Below are 16314 nucleotides of genomic sequence, written 5' to 3' on the forward strand. Positions count from 1 at the left end.
CATCGCATCTTCGACTCTTCCCGCCTCTGCTCGTCTCATGATCGACTGAGCGTGAAGTCTGCCTTTTTCTTCCCCGTGCACCGAAGCTAGTAGTGAATGCTTCGGCTTGGCCTACCCATGTCACTCAATGATCCCGACCGGCGAATCAATGCTCAGCTGAGTCTGGGAGGAGCCAAAGAGGGATCAGATGAACAGACGGACGGGACGAGGAGGCTGTCATACAATCCTGGATACGGGTAAATCGAGTCCTTCGATCTCCTCGGCCAATCATTCTACAACCGGTGTGACATCCAAGAGGGAGGCAAGGGCTCTGGCTAGACTGGCGATGACGATATGGTTTTGATTCACTGGAACGAGTGCCTGGACTGTACCTACGGTGATCATCAGCCAGTTTACTGTAGTTACTATGTACAGGACACTGCGAAAGTAGAAGAGACCAAAACATTGAAAAGTATCTCTGGTACCGGTAGGGCCGGCCCGTGAGCTCGATCCAGTGATCCAGTCTCCTCCAAACGGTTAGTGCAGCCTCTCTACTGAATTATTGCAACCGCCCGCCCACTTGCGCACACGCGCTACAGACAATCACTTCTTACACAAGGACATGCACAATGCAGCGGGTGCAGAGCCAGACATATCAGAACTTTCTACATGCCGAGTCAGTTTGGAGAAGACGATATCCGGGTCAACCGCGCGAGTGAGCCGCGACGAGTCCAGCCTGCCCTGCTCTTGGATTTCTTTTTAGGTATGATAGTACGCACAGGAAGGCACGAGATGGATGATACTGTAGGAACTGAGTGAAGCTTTGTTCCTCGTTGGGTACTCCGTACAGTCCTACCTCTCATCACCTCGTAGTAATAGAAAATTAACTTATTATCAGTAGGTAACTTAGGTACCTTGTTTAACTATTCAAGCAAGGGATTATGTCATTCAGAGGGTTTCTCAAAACCTGGAACCACCACCTCCGTCCTGTCGGCACATCAAGCTATACTTAGTACTAGGTATAAATTCAACGAACTGTAGAAGCAGCAGCAGCAGCAGCATCATCTCTACCCAAACATCGCTCTCAGACCATAAGCTCAGCCCTCAACTCTCAGCCCCTGACCCAACCCAACCAAACCACCCAAACAGCCCAAGACCAACCCTAAAATCCCCGCGAGTCCATTTCAAGGTAATTTACGCAGCACAAGCACAAGTAAGGCATCAGTGCTTGCCCTCTTTTCTGGGTAGAAGGGACGGGACTTCTCCTGACCAGGTAGGGACGTACCTCAGGTAGGAGTGAGTATTAGTCCATCCCATCACATCACCCATACTCTTAGTTATCCTCCAAATTACCCATCATCCCGCACGGATCCCCTCTACCCTTCAACCCCAGCCCGCACGCCAACCCACACCCCAGCTCAATCCCATGAACCGAGCAAGCAACAGTGGCACCTGCTGCACCGTCCAAACGGATCTCGAACCCTTTCCGTGTGCACTGCAAGGAGCAGCAGCAGCAGCAGCAAGATGCCACGAGTGAGGCGAGATATACTTCTGCCCTGGTTCGTCAGCGTGGCAATTTGAGTTAAGTTGAGTTATTTTGTAGCTGAGCTGATTCACTGGATTGCGACTAGTAAAGTAGATGATATGTACTATATACCCTAATGCTTGAAAGTTGGTCGGGGAAGTATGTCGCGCGTGTGCTGCTATGGTTTGGTTGCGTTGGCTTGGGGGTTACTTGGGTAGTGATTCATGTTATGCGATGCGATGGGTGTGCAGAATGTGAAACACGAGGATGTTTAGGGTAGCTATGGTGAAGGGTGAGGCCGTAGCCGAGATCAGTCGGCATCCGGAGTACTCTGGTACAGTGTCTACTATCAGAAAAGTGAAGCTGCGAAAACTCAGACAGGGAGTCGCTATCCTATGCACTCTTTAGGATTCACTAAGTACATATCTTCCCTCACCCTGGTGTATCAGAAATGATACATATGTACCGTCAACGCCAGATCTCCGAGGCAGGCACTGCATACATGGACGACAGCTGTGCATTTACCCCAAACCGTTAATCACCGTTCCAACCAACCCACAGCTTATGCAACAGATTCAGGCCTAGGGAGTCCCCAGTCGGGGATGAGCAATCCTATCGTAGCAGCGACAGCTCCCGCAAAGCCACCAGTCAGCTGAGCTCCAGTCCAAACAACGCGGTAGCAAAAGATGGGGTACATACTCACACACATGGTGTACGTGGTGAATGACACACATACAGACACACATACAGATACACATACAGATACACATACAGACACGCACAGAGCAAACAGCAAACAGCATACAGTATGGAGTACTCCGTACTCCGTAGCAAACAACAACAAACAAGTTCAGCTAGTCTTTGCTGCTAATCCCTACGGTTAGGCACTCAGATGCATTTCATCTTATCGATAAGATGCGATTGCAGGCCCTGCATGCATCGGGCATGGCAAAGGAACACGGACATCACCACCACCACCGTTCAAGCCTTAGTGTGCACCGTGAAGGAAGTTTGGCCAATGGGAATTCTTCCTCCTCTGAAGGTTCAGTGAGTTGGTGTTTCAGTTTGGAAGGGAAGTCCTGTACAGCATGTGGCCGGATATTATGGGTCATTGTTTTTAGCTGTCGATTTGCTAGAGCTATAGCTACAACTACAACTGCCTTAGTAGCCTCCTTCTGAGTACGGATAATTAAGGAACGCCATACCCCAGCGACGTCTCATCCAGTAGTCCGACAGCGATACCCATGGGGGTTGGGTATGGCTGATTTGGTGCCTCGTCTGTTGGGTTGGTTGTCAGTCAATCACAGTACGGACATATTGAACTTCGTTATGATCCACCCTCTCAAAGACTGTAGCTTGTATGACACCTGCACTGCTCCAATTAGGAGTGTTTCGTACTCGACAGGCAGAGTATGCACAACGCCTAATGGAGACATCTTCTGGAAGGCTTACCTGACCGGAATGATAGCCCCACAGCAGTAGTTTATCAGTCGCTTCTCGCGATAATCGCGTAAACCACCGATCATGCAAATTGTATAGTGCTAGCTACTGACTGACGGCCGAGGTCGCCCTGCATAAGCTACCTCTACCGTTGATGCAATGCACGCACGCACACCCGCTCTATCCCCTGTACACAAGTCCAGGATTATTTTCTGCAGCATCCGACGACGCCAGATTTCCCCTCGATAACCCGTGCGTGTCGATTTGCCTCTGACCGGCAAATCGGAGGAGAACAACACACTATTACCACCACCAGACGGCCCCGAGATCACGGCGGTCCTGTCGGTGAACTTGAAACACGATGAGGCGTGGCCGCTCGAGTGGCACCAGGCTGCAGTGATTATTCCTACGGAGTAAATCCCGAGAAGCAGAAGCAAAAGGCCCGAAAAGGGAGGAGATACCAAGCACGGCGGTACAGACGGTGTGCGGTGGTGGAGACGGGCTCATCATTCCGGGTTCCTGGATCCGATCAGTTACTCCCGTTGGCAGTACTGGGTGGCGCACGTAAAAGACGGCGGTCGAGGAAAGTTCCGGCGGAGACTTATGCATCCTGTCAAAAAGTCGCCATCGGGACGGTCAGTCCTAAGTCTCGGCGACAGCCACTGTTCCGGGTAATTGCTCTGCAAGACGGAGGTACTTTCTTTGCAAGTAAAGAAGTTGCAACAGAGGCGGATGACGATGCCGAGGGGTCATTCTGGCGGTGTACAACTTAGTACAAAGAGTGCGGGCGACCCAATTGGGCATATCAACGGTGGAGCTGGGAGCGGTCTCTGTTGACGCGGATTAGATAGTAACGTATCCAAGTACCCATGGACTCCGTAGTAAAGGCTATTTTCCGAAGATTTGACCATGCGCAACACTAAGCTCCATCGTTGGGACGTCATAATACCCGCTAAATCACTCACAGACGCCCGTGCAGGTCGACACCATACCACGCACGGGGGAATCTCCCAGATCAATTAGTACGAACAAGACGATCCAACCGGACCATGCACGATCAGCATCAAAGTACGGGAATTAGCTATCCTTTCGGGTAGGATAAGATGTCACGGTCGACCGGTGAGATGATTGGCTTTAAGCAGCACTCGGTTGCATGATGTGATTGTTGCCCAACGCGATAGCTACCGGTACAACGGAGAGCAGACAACCACAGTCGCATGGCTACACTCTTCCAGCTTAGACCTAGCAGCATCGATGGTTCGTCCTTGAAACGTCTGCAGTCCGGGGAGGAAGAGTGAGTTGCGGTGGTTTGACATTGCGACGATGAGAAACTTCACCGGAGGTGTTTCGTCTTGACAACTACCTGCGCTCATAGGTCGACTTTTCGATGACTGCGTAGCATCAGCTTTCACTGAAGTCAGAGAGCTTGAGTGTGTTTCAACCTAGTCTGATCTACGTGTAATCACGAATCAAGGGGCCTTTGGCCGGCAGACAGTGAGCCCAGTGTATCAGAACCACGCGGAAGAATAGAGGTTCAGTCAGCCCGATAAGAATGCAGCAGTTGAGGTACCAGAAAGAGTGGAGACGAGAAGAATAACGAGGGAGAGAGATGGAAGATGGAGAAATTAGCAGCAGCTCCATACGGACCGAGTCAGCACATCCACAAGACCCGACTCTTCTCCTATCGGAAGAGAGCAGATAGTTCCCCCAGAACATATACACAGTAATCATCGCGGCCGTCTATCTGCAGTCCCAGTTCCTGGGAACCAAGGAACTGAAACATAATCTCGGTCTCGAGAGGAAGAATGACGATTGGTTGGGCAAGAGCTTTCTCAAATTAGGCGGTGATGATAGAGGAAACAGAAAAGGGGAGAAGCAGCAGCAGCAGCAGCAGCAGCAGCAGCAGCAGCAGCAGTAGTAGCCAAATAGTGACTCAGGCACAGACTCTACTGCATTGACCTGGGATCGGATCGCCTTGTCATGCAGCACACATGTGTGTGTAGTTGGTTTAGTTTAGCATCATGCGCCATGCGCTTGTTGCGGTGGACGTTCGGACCGCTTGGTCTCCTCACTGTCTGCATTCAGATGTACTCCCGTATAAGGACTCTCGCTATAAGGTCGGTGTGCGAGATGTCTCCAGAGATATGATTGCATCCTGTTGGTACTCCGTCTTTACTCCGTCGGGAGATTCGCATTGGATGGCTATCAGCAACCCGGCAGATCCACGCCTCGCAAACCTGAAACATGCTTTCTGTTCCTTCTGCTTACCCCAGGAACACGCGGTCAAGGACTGATTGGAATAGCGCTTGGTCAGGTAGAAACAGCATAACTCAAACCGAGCCCATTTTGGAGACTTACCATGAGAATGGGATGAAGCAGCCAGTGACGCTGCGGGATGGCCAGCGAGAGTCTTGCATCGTTGGTTGAGCTTGTTCTTCACCGACCTGGATGAGGGGGAGAATGGACCCCTGGTTCGTTTAACGAGAGAAAGGACGGAGGTTAGGGAGGGAGCGTGCATTGCATTGCATGTCCATCGGATGCGGATCCACGGGATGGGTTGTGGATGTGGATGTGAAGGTATACAGAAAATGACAGTTAATTAGCCAGCTTAACCAAAGACTAATCCGTAGGGTAGCTACAGTGCAAAGCTAAGCTCTCCTCTCTACCTGATCACCGACTAGTCGGTCAATTCAGCCAGTGAAAGAGTGACTCACAGATGGGTACTGCCTGATTCCCCCTGTCTCCATCATCCCTATGTCTCATGAACTTGAAGATGTTCCACATCCATAAGGTAGTAACTACTCATTGGAGACACGATCATCTAGAGTCGTCTACGATGTTTCAGGTTCGACCAAACCAAGTCCAAAAAACAGTCTCAGATTCTACCTTCGATCAATCAACATAATGAAAGGGTATCTTGGCCTGCCACTGGTACACGACAATCCATGAAGCATAAACTTTCAATCCAAAGCAAGTATGTTCGTTTTCAACTCTCGCTCATTCACTATTCCTTGTTTTTGTCTTTTGCACTCTGACTTTCTTTCTTTCTTTCTTTTTTTGGTTTTCTCCCTTGTCTTCATTTCCCCATACAACCTCAGCCAATGTCAATTACAAAACTGCTACGGAGTTAGTGGGCAAAATGTACAACTAGAGGGGAACAAAGTCCTGTTGCCGCGCGAGGTCTCCAACGTCAGACCCGGCAGCAATGAGCTCCGACTCATCCTCGTCCAGATCGTCCGAGTCGACGTCATCTGAGTCGATTTCGTCGTATTCTTCGTCATCGCTGGAGGCGTCCGACTCTGCGTCATCGTCCTCACCAACCGTCTTGGTGACGGCATTCTTCATCTGCCCGGCACGGTCGACATGGGGCAGCCGGCAATTTTTCTTATGGCATACGCCAGTGTTGGCGTAGTCCGGACACTCGTGCACATGTCGTTCGTCGCACTGGGCGCCTTTCTCGCAGTATCCTAGGGTGGCAAAGTCCCTGCACACAGGAGCGCCAGGTGTCACCCGAACATGGGCGTAGCGACACTCGGGGTTCGCACAGCGACCTCGAAGAAAATGTACACATGCGGGGGATCGGTGGGGCGAAGGCTCGTGGGAAAGATCGCAACTCATACCTGAGTTGCATTTACCAGTCTGGAGAAAGTCCTTGCAAATAGCAACTTTGTTGGGGTCGTGAGTGTAGGGACACAAGGGTCCTTTGTAGCAGCTGCCTAGAGATCATCCGATACACAGTCCGATCAGCACTTCCAGTCAACAAATGAGAAGAAAGAAGAAAGCAAAGGAATAATAGACGGCCGAAAGCCTATCGTTGGGGAGAGTGTCGGTACCCGTCGTAGTGAATCGCTGGCAAAGAGCGTCCTTCTTCTTGACCGCCATCGGTTTCCTGTGGCAGATGTAAGTTGACAAAGCACTGAACACTTCAGCAATAAGAGGCATTCACCTCTTGGACGTAACAGCACCCAGCCGATGCAGGTTTCCATTCTTGCTACGAACAAAGACCACCCCGGCAATCGTAACTCTTTTCGGCGTATTGTTGGCCGTATTCGGATCATCTACCATCGGTAAGCCAGTTCTCATAGCAGGGAGCATTTTTGGAACGTGAAAGACAGAAAGAGAAAAGGAAATGAAAATGCATAACGGTAGGAACACGCACCAGACACTCGAATCAGCTTACTGCCGCCGCGCGAAACTCGGAAGGGCACCTCGTTGACCAAGACCTGATATTCAGCCGCCTGTTCACCCGCGGCAACAGCGGGACTGGTCGTCGGCGCGGCGGCAAAGCCAGACGGCTGATACATGCGACCATGGCCCAGCGCATACCGGAGCACTCTGGCCTGCTCGATCTGTGCCTTCTTCTGTGACTTCGCCTTGCGGCTCTCCTCCATCGCCTTGGCCCGCGACTGAGCCTCCTTGTCGTAGATGGCCGAGTTGATCAGCTGCATGTGCCGGTCGCGCTTCGCCACCCATTTATTGTTGTTGCCCTCGCCTTCGGTGTCCGTTCCGGCGCCTGCAGATGGCGTCGAGCCTGGTGTTCCCGATGCAGTGGTGGGGGGATTGTTGTTGAGGACGAGCGTTCGGTGGCGGTGGGGGGCAGAGTAATGGCGGCCGCCGCGGGGATACGGTCGTCCGCGATACGGCGCCCACACTCGTCCTCGTGATGGCACATGTCGCGAGACATATTGCCCGGCGGGAATTTCGCTTGTGTAAGAGGACTCGGGCTGCGTATGTTGATTCTTGTGTCGATTGATTTGGCCTGTTGGCGAAGGGATTAGCGTTTGCGAGGGGTGAGGCAAGGATGAATGACTACCAGCAAGCTGACTGATCTTTGCCATGAGATCTTGATCTTCTGTCATGATGAAAGGATAAAGGTATCGGCTATGTTAGTAGTTTACTGGTGAAGATGGTGCCGTCTATACGGAGCTGGTCGAGAAGCTGTAAATGAGAGTTAATGCTGAGCGTGTTGTTGATAGAGAGCCGGTGACGAAAGCTGCCCGGCGGCGAATCGATCACGTGATGTGATTCAGCTTGGGGAGCTACAAGATGAACTGTCGCTTCGCTTCGTCAGAAGGAAATTAATTCCTTTCGAAATGACTCGAAAATGTGATACAATGAATATTGATAGCTAGAGGTGAAGGATGAACCTGTGGTCTAAGCCCCCACTGGAGATATCTAAAACAAATTTGTATGAAATCATCACTCCAGAAACCCAAAAGCAGAGTGATGTAAAGAAACGCCATGGCCTATGCAAAGATACATCTGTGCCCTTTTAGACAACATTCTCGAACTGTGCATCATCATTATCGGTCATCATCCCGGAAGCCATCGGATCGTCCTCCGAGGCTTCATCGAAGTTATAGTCGCCTGGAGGGAGTTCCTCCTTGGCATCTCCATAGGCCATGGCGTTTGCATAGTTGCTCTCCTTGGCCTCGGGCTTGAGCTCCCAAGTCATAGCAAAGTCTCCGGACTTAACCAAATGCGCCACCATCTCCAGAGTCTGCTTGAGATAGGCTTCTGGTTGTCGTAGCCGGGCCTTGAGTGTCTTAAAAGGCCAGTACTTGTACTCGCGGAAGGCCTGGTAGATGAGATCGAGGAGCTCGTTCTGCGGCATACGCGTGGTTTTGTTTTCCTGAGCCTTGATTTTGGCGGGCTTGGTCGCTTGCTGGTGGGGGAGTTAGCGTAAGCTACTGACAAAAACGACAGAAAGCACGGAGGCTGACTTACCACAAAGGCCCCCTTGTCGCTGGGCAGTGCATTGCGCGACTGGAGCAGCTTGCCCGGGATCTTATCAATGAAGACGGTCTCGCGCCTGGGTTTCAGCGCCTCCATCGCCTTCTTCTCCGACAGCATGCGGAATTCCTCATTTTCTACCGGCAAGCAGTTGAACTCTTCCCCTACGCTGCCCACCAGCGCCGTTTGTTCTACAGTCCATGTGAGCATTAAGCCGCGCAACACGCGCGAAGCCAATGTGGTAATACATACTCGGCACAGTCTTACGCACATACGGCTCCCATTTCTTCTTGCGCTCCTTCTTCTTCATCTCGCGCTTCATGGACTCGTACAGCGCGGAGCGGGCCTCGCCGAAGACCACCATGCGATTCTCCTGACCAGGGAGATCGCGTTCCGTGAAGAGGTAAGTGTTCTGGGTCGAATGGGAGGTGGCTTCCGTGTTGATTGTCTGTCGCTGCAGAATATAGTCTTTGGGAATCTCGCGATTGTCGTCTCTCTCATTGATGCGCAAACTGACCTACAACGACAGCATGGTGATTAGCCCAAAGCGCGGTCCCGGTGCCCCCGCTACTGTCGAGGATGGGACGATCGAGTCGAAATTCCACAGCGGTCTCTTACTCGTTTAATATCATTTGGCGTTCCCTCCACCCTCATTGTCCCCACTTGGATCTCCTCATCGTCGTCTAAATCGTTTGTGATCTTCGCCCAATGCTCCCACAGCGACCGGGGCAGGCGCGAGAGCCAGACGCTGCGCTGGGCCTGCGAGAAATCCAAATCGCCGGCATCTTCGTATAGATCCTCGTCGTCGATGTCGGCGAGCACGGTGTCTTTGCTGTCGGGGTCGGGTTTGATGTATGGCGCCGTCTGAGCATCAGGATCCTGCTTGATTTGGGGAACCATGACGCTAGACAAGTGGGTGTTAGGGTGGTGGCGCGGGTGTCGGGGAGGAGGGTCGACGGGCGGGTTATGCTGGCGAAAATATCAAGGGATCAAGAGTAGGCACAAACAATGGACTTTTGAGGTGAAGTGTTGAGAAAGCTGCGAGGATAGCAAGCATTGATTTGAGAGCTCAATAGATGGGGGGAGGAGAAGGTTGGCTGCTGCTCTCTGTTTCTTTCCCTCCGCCGCCGTTCGATCGGGGCGGGATTCAAGGCGGTGTGGCAGCAGGGCTGGAGGGATTGGATGCCATCGCCTGTTCTTCTTTGTTTAGACTCAGACTTCAATCAACTGAATGAACTTAACCTTGATGGGTTGTGGCTCAAGAGCTTCCTTTGTTTCGGCTCAACAGTTCCGGTGTGAGCGCAGGAGCTGAGAGAGGCCCAGCTTCCCCGATGATTAACTAGCTGCATGAGATAGCTGGCTAACTAAATGCCTGGAACGATGTTCATTGAAGGTGAGACTGGTTGACAGGTATAACACAGATATTAGAATCTGCTGGAAGGACATTCGGGATTGTCAGTAATGAAGTAGGATACGGGGACTCGTAGCGAGACATACCTGAATCTCATTCCTGAGACTCATCGACATCGAAGTACATCATACACTTCAGACAGAAGTTGATGTCCAGTACATACAGTAGAGTCGAGTGTAACTGCATCAACCACAGCGCCGAGCCGCTTATCGATAAGCCATCCTCCACCTCCACCTTCAGCTTCAGCTTCTACTCATTATATTCACATCCCCTCGTCTCTCGAATCTCAATAACCAGCAGCCTCATCACTCACCCATAAGCCTTCTACTTCTTTATAATACCCAATTCGTATCTTATCTCACTCACAGCCTCCCTCATCCCCCCCCCTCCCGTTCCATGGCCTCCCAAAAGCTCATCTCCGCACTAGCGGAGATTGAGAGCACGACCAACTCGCAAACCAAACTCCAACAATACAATGACCTCCTCACGAACCTCGTACAAACCGCCTCACCCGCGCAACTTCCTCAAGACCTCATTGCCTACCTCGACTCGATCCTCAGCGAGAACCTCAGCATCGTCGCCGCCCGGCCCCTCCTCGACCACTTCATCACCCTCCTCCGCCCGCAGCCCGCAGACACGCGCATCACTGTGGGCCAGCACGCAGTGACACTTCTCTCATCCAGGTCAACCTCAGTCGAAGAACAAGATGCAGCCATCCGCGAGATTCTGGCAGATGCCTACGAAGCGGCAGAAGACTACATCGCGGCGGCGCGGGCGCTGCAAGGGATTCACATCGACAGCTCGCAGCGGCAGGTGTCTGACGCGGCAAAGGTGCGGCTGTGGATCCGGATCGTGCGACTTTATCTGGAGGAGGATGACACGACGAGTGCCGAGGCGGTGCTAAACCGCATCAAGAACCTGCCCAGCAAGATCGAGGATCCGGAGCTGAAGCTGCACTTCAAGCTGGCGCAGGCGCGCGTGTTCGACGCCCGCCGCCGCTTCCTGGACGCCAGCCAGGAGTACCTGGGGGTGAGTCTGGCGGGCGGCGTCGACGAGGCGGACCGCCTGCAGGCGCTGGCGGCGGCCATCCGCTGCGCCGTGCTGGCCCCGGCCGGCCCGCAGCGCGCCCGCCTCCTCGCCTCCCTGTACAAGGATGAGCGTGCCACCTCCGTCGACGAGTTTGCCATTCTTGAGAAGATATTCCTGGACCGTCTGCTCGTGCCCGCCGAGGTGGAGGCGTTTGCGCTGCGGCTGGCGCCTCACCAGCTGGCCGTCACGGCCGACGGCACGACGGTGCTGGATAAGGCGGTCGTGGAGCACAATCTCGTGGCTGCGAGTAAGCTCTACGAGAACATCACGACGGATGCGCTGGGCGTGATCCTGGGGCTGCAGGGTAGTGGCCAGTTCACAGCGGGGGAGAAGGCCGAGGCGTACGCGGCGCGCATGGTCGAGCAGGGCCGGCTGAAGGGGAGCATCGATCAGATTGACGGCGTGATTTACTTTGAGGTCGGCGCGGCGGTCCCCTCGGGTAGGCATATCCGACAGTGGGATGCGGGCGTGCAGAGTCTCGCGGAGGATGTCGAGCGCGTTGCGACGAGTATTACCGAGGCGTTCCCGGTAGGTTCTTTCCTCGAATAGAATGGGATGAAGAAGAATAATGCTAAACGTGTATCGATAGGAGTTTGCGGCCGAGCAGGCGGCAGTGCAATAAGAGTTGGTTGGATGGTGGTTTTCTAAGAGCAGAGCTAGGTTTTTGGAAACAGGACTCTTTGTAGTCGGGCATAGCTAGAAACAGGAAGGCCTCTCCTTGTTATGAGACGAGCTAGTTTCCCACGAAAAGCGAGCTTTAAGAACGCCATTACTATCATACAGGCAGAGCAAAGGTATCTACAAGAAAAGAGTCTCATGCGTCATAAGTCCTTTGTAGGGTCATCCTCGTTCGTCTATTCTCTATCCTTGTTGGTTTCTATAAGGTCAATATTAGGAAGTGTAAAGTCTGTCGAGGTCGACGCTCAAGCATGCTGCGGGGATAACGCATCACACTCAGTTTTGATATCTGATGCTTTGCTTTGGAAAGGAAAGGTGGATAGAGGGGTGATGTTCTCTTCGCTTCCGAGCGCAGGACTAGAAAGACATGTCCCACCGAAACCAAGCTGAAATAGTCTGTAAACTCATCTCTCTTGGTTCAATTTCATCCAATACGGGGTGTTGTCCAGCTGGCCAGTGTCGCTGCAGCGGGTGGATGAGTACATTACTCGCATTCTTCGCTCTTCCCCCCATCTAAACACCAGTCTCCATTCATCTACCCTAGCCTTGGGAACCGATTGAGGTTGCAGTAGCACGATCAAATGGGATGCTCATGCCTACAAAACACATGAAACATACTCCGACCGCGACCCCGACCACGACCACAACATCTCACTGCGCCCGGCCCAAACACCTCCAAACCACCACAACCCCTAAAAGTGGAATCCATGATGCTGCTAAAATTGACATCTCGACCCAGTAAGCACTTTGTTTGGCCATCTTCGCGTCTAGCCCCTGTTACGACCTCCAGGGCGGCTTGGCCTTAGGAGTGGACTTTCGCAATTGCAGTTAATGTCTCGAACGAGTGGGGGCTGTGACCGAGTGAAAAGATGGATGTGTGGCTCTGGCGACGCGTTGGGAGTAGCAGACCCTCCCAAAAGTGACTTCGCGCGATGCATTCACAGCTCGGTTGGTTGTCTGGTGACCGGGTACGGTGAGTGGTTGAGCTAAACGTTCAAAATTCCATGCGCAAGGTTCCGTTGATTTACATCACGAATCACACATGGGTGTTAGAACTCTCCTCGCTGACTTTAATATCCGTGCGCACGGTAATGTCCATGGGATGGTGCTGGGTTTGTGTGAAAATAGATGACGACCCGTCGTGCTCGTCCGTCGATGTGGAGCGCGAACCGCCCAGCCCCTCCTCCATCTTGTAGAAGTCGCGCGCGGCAGCAGAGGTGGAAGAGCCGGCGGCACCAGAAGAGGACTTGTGGGCCACGGCGCCGGCCGAGACAACAAACTGCGAGGTGCTGACGTCTGTGGGAATGTAGTACGGCGCCGTGCGGTAGCGGCGGTGAGACGGCAGCTTGAAGCGCGGGAACAAGCCGCGGATGATGGGAAGACAGGAGCAGATTAGGCCGACTGATGGCTCGACATGCGTCCAAAGCGTGGCGTGGTAGACCGTATAAGTGGTGTCGGCGTTTTCGATCCAGAACAGAACCACGATCCGGTAGATACTGGCGAAGCAGACAAAAGTACCCAGCGCAAACACCCCGTTTAGGGCCAGTTTGTCCTGCCAGGCGCGGTGGAGACCCCAGATCATTGGGATTGGAAGGATCAAGATCACAAAGTCCATCAGCACGTTAAAGGCTTGGTTGACGATGATCAGCGTCATGCCATCGAGGCACTGGCCGGGCACGCTGTGATCCCAGTAGGCTCGCAGTGGCCGGCATTGTAGCGCGCAGGCGAGAAAAATAGCCATCCCCCAGACGGTGATAAGGAGATTGATGCCGAAAGTGGTCCATTGGAAGGGCTTGGTCGTGAAGACTCGGCGGTAGAAACAGATGATGGATATTTTGATGACGGGGCAGAGGAGGAAGTAGGTGAATTGGTTTGCAAGGAAGATCTAAACGGTAAGTGTTAGCACTGAAGAAGTGTGTAAGGGAAGCATCCCTACCTTGTAGAAGTTTTTCATGGTGTTATTGCTCAAGCTATCTTGATGGGCTCCGTTGCCTCCAATAGTGACCCCTAGGTGCATTGTTAGCAGGTTTGAGAGTATGACCGAGAGCTGCTTTCACTCACAGAAGCCCAGTTCGATCAACATGCCGAGCAGAAGTATTATCGACGCAAAGGAAAGGAAATCATCAACGCCAAAGTGTACTCTTCGCTTCAGTCGGGCAATTGCGCGCAGTATGACTGCAATAAAGGAAAGACCAACCAACACTGACACGATGCTGATCATCTCTCTGCCTCTCGAAGTGAGGGCCATGGTGAAAAGTGTCGGTCAAGGCTATAGTATGAAGAAAAAAACCGATGTGAAAAGAATGAATGAGAGGGTATGCATGAGAGTGAAGCGTAACAATCAAAACATGATTGATTGATTACATACACGAGATAGACACAGACCAAATACCAGTCTCGATGCCTCAGAAAGGTTGGTAGCAATCCCAAGACGTTGAGTCGATGAAGGTCAACCTCAGGCCGAACAGTAGCATAAACGTGGACCGCCAAACCCGAGTCACAAGTGGAAACCAGCCTGATATGTAGACTACGCGAGGCATAATACCTTGACCATATGGGAAGCCTCCCCGATGGGTCTGCATAAGAAGTCCGGAGCGAAGGATCCTCCCCTACTAGTGTTTGCGAACTGGCGCAATTGTCATTTATTGGAAATTTGAGACATGTGGGATGCACTGGGCAATCTGACTCCCAGCTGGAACCCCAGCACTACCATGCTGCCACGGTGGAGTAGTTTGTTTCTTCAACATGGCAAAAGAGGCTTCAACCTGCCGATCTTGAACAAGCACGAGCCGAGATCAGAGGATCTGCGTAAGCTCGTGGCGAGAAGAGGTTTGGCATCGGTCCAGTACCCGAGTATGCGCTCAACTGTCTCTTCAGTTTTTTGCACAGCAAATTGAAGGAGAACTTTTTCTGTGGTTAGTCACCAAATGAGCTGGCACGGGGATTCCCATCCTGGTGCGTCGATTAATCCAGGAAGGGGAAGGGAAGAGCAACCATTGAAATTCAAATCAAGTCCAAGATGAAATGATGGCTCGTGCCATCGAAATTGAGCTCCACCGATCAGAAAAAAAAAGATCTCTACTGTGTAGTTCCATTTGGTAACCTCTGGGTCTGGACGGATAAGAGCGGGAGAGAGAGATCGGAACGAGTCAGGACTCAGCATCAGGCGTCAACGGGAAGTTCGACGCCATCCCGCCACGCTTATACCACGCTTGCCTCCATCGGTTCCGGGCGGGGTTCGGTAGGCTCGGACCTTGTGCGGTACCGATTTAGCCAAGCTGGACGACCGATTAGTACTTAGAGCATCCCAACCGAGGCACTGGGCTCGCCTCCTTGTGGGTGGGATAATCAGGGGATGCTATTCTTGACGAGATCCTGGGGGCATGGTAGTGCTCAATACCTGGGTCCAAGAAGTAGTTTGTCTCCCCACTAGCACTCCGCACACTGAGCACACATAAAAACCATCGCTATCGAATCGATTGCTGGACGGCCAAATCCGATGTGAGCGGGACAATGTGCACATATGAATGCAGCCTAGCAGCCAGAGAGGAACCACGATGGACAACTTTCAGCCATTCTCGTCCCCAATGCAGACGATCATCGGAGTCCGATTGTCTCTGATTGAACAACAAGCCAGAGAGACAGAGTCCACCAACTCTCTCATGCGGCCAGCCTGCTCCACCAGCCCGAGTGGATCCTTTACACCACAGTCAATTTGAGTCAACTTCAAATCCTTTGCTTTTCGGCCGCAAGAGTCCAGAATCCCCGAGTCTCCGTCCTTGCAATAAATTGCTCCGAGTCTCCGATGCATGTGCTCCTCGGTCTCGCTGTCGGGCTCTCCTTCTCTTCTCGTGAATCGAACCGATGGTATACGTTGTTCGCGGTGCTGGAGCATGGTAGGCTGCGCCGATCGGCTGTCTGTGACCCCCTGAAAGGTCGTGCGTTACCTAAAATCAACGGCATGGTATTCATCGGTCAAATGGGCCGGCAAGTAGGGGATAGCCTCCTGTTTAAAGGCACAGCAACGCACGCGCACAATTCCCACAGCAGGTCGTTTGTGGACAAAGTTGAGTCTAGGGCAGTAGTATCCTCAATAGTCTCAGTGAAGTTTAATCCGCTGTCAGCTGGAATAGGTAAGAGAATCTTCGTTTGGATCGACTTGCATGACGGCATGCCATGCGCTGTATATGTGGGTGCCTCGTACCACTTCCAGGGGTGATATTCGGCGACAAAATGCAGCGCAGGGTCGACATAGTCAGCTTCGAACCTATCTGATGCAGGGTCGCCCTTCGGACCATATTTGGTAGATTGTAGTGAAACCATGGTCATTTAGTCAATTAGATGCACTAGTTCAATATGGAGAGAATAGCATTGTTCCTAGGCTAAGTCATGGGTGGGGACTGCTATCCGACCCGTTGTTGTTGGCCCTGTTTGTTCTTTCCTCTTGCCAATCCAGCTG

General features: G+C 52.4%; 5 protein-coding genes across 5 annotated transcripts; 2 read left to right on the forward strand and 3 right to left on the reverse strand.

Moving 5' to 3' along the window:
* Positions 1 to 5824: 5824 nt before the first annotated feature.
* On the reverse strand, positions 5825 to 7803 carry BP01DRAFT_408007 (CCCH zinc finger protein; the record flags this gene model as incomplete). Its single annotated transcript, XM_025578809.1, has 5 exons — positions 5825 to 6660; positions 6706 to 6833; positions 6891 to 7022; positions 7058 to 7703; positions 7755 to 7803. The coding sequence occupies 5 exons, from the start codon at positions 7801 to 7803 to the stop codon at positions 6092 to 6094; spliced, it is 1524 nt and encodes a 507-aa protein (XP_025427201.1). The 3' UTR covers positions 5825 to 6091.
* Positions 7804 to 8216: 413 nt separating this feature from the next.
* On the reverse strand, positions 8217 to 9577 carry BP01DRAFT_377218 (transcription factor IIF subunit TFG2; the record flags this gene model as incomplete). The annotated part of the gene is made up of 4 exons (XM_025576999.1): positions 8217 to 8609; positions 8672 to 8868; positions 8930 to 9194; positions 9296 to 9577. 4 exons carry the CDS (start codon positions 9575 to 9577, stop codon positions 8217 to 8219), a joined length of 1137 nt encoding a protein of 378 aa, XP_025427202.1.
* Positions 9578 to 10358: 781 nt separating this feature from the next.
* BP01DRAFT_328242 (putative COP9 signalosome subunit 4) lies at positions 10359 to 11971 on the forward strand. Its single transcript, XM_025572937.1, has 2 exons — positions 10359 to 11705; positions 11767 to 11971. The coding sequence occupies exons 1-2, from the start codon at positions 10485 to 10487 to the stop codon at positions 11797 to 11799; spliced, it is 1254 nt and encodes a 417-aa protein (XP_025427203.1). The 5' UTR covers positions 10359 to 10484; the 3' UTR covers positions 11800 to 11971.
* Positions 11972 to 12891: 920 nt separating this feature from the next.
* BP01DRAFT_306347 (uncharacterized protein) lies at positions 12892 to 14103 on the reverse strand (the record flags this gene model as incomplete). Its single annotated transcript, XM_025572233.1, has 3 exons — positions 12892 to 13740; positions 13792 to 13862; positions 13917 to 14103. The coding sequence occupies 3 exons, from the start codon at positions 14101 to 14103 to the stop codon at positions 12892 to 12894; spliced, it is 1107 nt and encodes a 368-aa protein (XP_025427204.1).
* Positions 14104 to 15519: 1416 nt separating this feature from the next.
* Positions 15520 to 16269, forward strand: BP01DRAFT_182791 (uncharacterized protein). The gene has a single exon (XM_025570883.1). The coding sequence runs from the start codon at positions 15661 to 15663 to the stop codon at positions 16072 to 16074; it is 414 nt and encodes a 137-aa protein (XP_025427205.1). The 5' UTR covers positions 15520 to 15660; the 3' UTR covers positions 16075 to 16269.
* The last annotated feature ends 45 nt before the right edge of the window (positions 16270 to 16314 follow it).

The sequence above is a fragment of the Aspergillus saccharolyticus genome, assembly GCF_003184585.1.
Source record: "Aspergillus saccharolyticus JOP 1030-1 unplaced genomic scaffold BP01scaffold_50, whole genome shotgun sequence".
Classification (NCBI taxonomy): Eukaryota; Fungi; Ascomycota; class Eurotiomycetes; order Eurotiales; family Aspergillaceae; genus Aspergillus; species Aspergillus saccharolyticus.